The 1,243-nt window shown below is 40.9% G+C and overlaps 1 protein-coding gene across 4 annotated transcripts in view; it reads left to right on the top strand.

Moving 5' to 3' along the window:
• Slc38a6 (solute carrier family 38, member 6) overlaps positions 1 to 943 on the top strand; it is a 53,572-nt gene extending 52,629 nt beyond the window's left edge. For 3 of the 4 annotated variants that reach the window (XM_013521932.1, XM_013521933.1, XM_005399168.2), the window contains one exon: positions 725 to 943. In XM_013521932.1, coding sequence (XP_013377386.1) covers positions 725 to 808 — 84 coding nt within the window. In that variant the 3' untranslated portion in view covers positions 809 to 943. Of the gene's footprint in view, positions 1 to 13; positions 289 to 724 lie in introns of those variants that run through there. The other variant, XM_005399169.2, reaches the window with a different exon arrangement.
• The last annotated feature ends 300 nt before the right edge of the window (positions 944 to 1,243 follow it).

Genomic DNA, 1,243 nt, shown 5'->3' with positions numbered 1-1,243 from the left:
CCCCCCCCCGTAGGCTTTTGTTTTGCTCATCTCTGGGATTTTGGTTGGGAATTTTACTTTAGTGCTTGTCATTCTTGATTGGACCAAGAAATGAAAGAAATATTTTTCTACTTCTTATGAAGAAAAATTTACCTCTATAACCAAGAAAGAATAATTCTAAAAGGCACCTTGGATGAAAAATACATATTTATGGAAGTCATTAACAGAAGAACAGAAGAATATGGCAATATGTAAGGGAAAGCAAGAATATAGTAGTTTTAATCAAAATAAATTCAAGATATTTGTAAATATACTGAGTCACTCTTTAATTGGGACTTTAAAAAATTGAAAGACTATTTTTTAGAGTAGTTTTATGTTTTCAGATATACTGAGCAGAGGATGCAGAGAATTCCCTGTACCCCACCCCCAAATACCCAGTTCCTCCTGTTACTAACATCTTCTGCTAGTGTGTTCCATTTGTTCCGCTTGATGGAGCACGGTCAGGCAGTCCAGAGTAGACATTAGGGTTCATTCTCGGCAGCCCACTGGTCTTTTTCCTGTCTCCCTGCTTTTGCCTTTTCTAGAATAGTGTATGATTGGGATCACATAGAAGTTAGATCGGGGATTGGAAGATTAGGTCAGGGGCCTGAGTACACTGGGATGAGCCTCCCGGAGCATAAAGGGCAAAGGCCTAATTGGAACACAAAGGACAAGGGATTAATAAAATCTGCTTTCCCGACCTCAGAGCCCAGCAGCAGTGGCAACAGCATACTTTCATTCTTGCATACCCTCCAATTTGAAAACAGCGTCAGAAAGCAACTGCCAGTGACAAGCTGCCCCTTTCGTGTGCGTGCCAACGGCTGTGTAGAAGCCTCTGGATTTAGGTGTCTCGGCATCTCCTCCCTGGAAGCCCCTCTCCACTAGTAAGACTTTTCCTTTGTTCTTTCTGATAAACTAACCCTGTTCTTTCACCACTGGTGTTCATGGACCTCCTCGTGATCCACAGAATGAGCACCTGGAGGAGGAAATTGGTTACAGTAGTTATGTGTCGTTTTCAGACTGGCTTCTTTCATTCCACAATATACAATGAAGTCTTTTCCATGTCTTTTTCATGGTTTGACCGTGTTTCTTTTCAGTGTGGAATAATACTCCCCTGTATGGATGTACCACCGTTCGTTTATCCATTAACCTGTGAAAGACCTTTTGGTTGCTTCTAAATTTTGGTAATTATGAGTAAAGTCACTATAAATATTCACAGATGGAT

The sequence above is a fragment of the Chinchilla lanigera genome, unplaced genomic scaffold (assembly GCF_000276665.1).
Source record: "Chinchilla lanigera isolate Chin_1 unplaced genomic scaffold, ChiLan1.0 scaffold00065, whole genome shotgun sequence".
Classification (NCBI taxonomy): Eukaryota; Metazoa; Chordata; class Mammalia; order Rodentia; family Chinchillidae; genus Chinchilla; species Chinchilla lanigera.
This window is presented reverse-complemented; position numbering and strand designations above follow the sequence as displayed.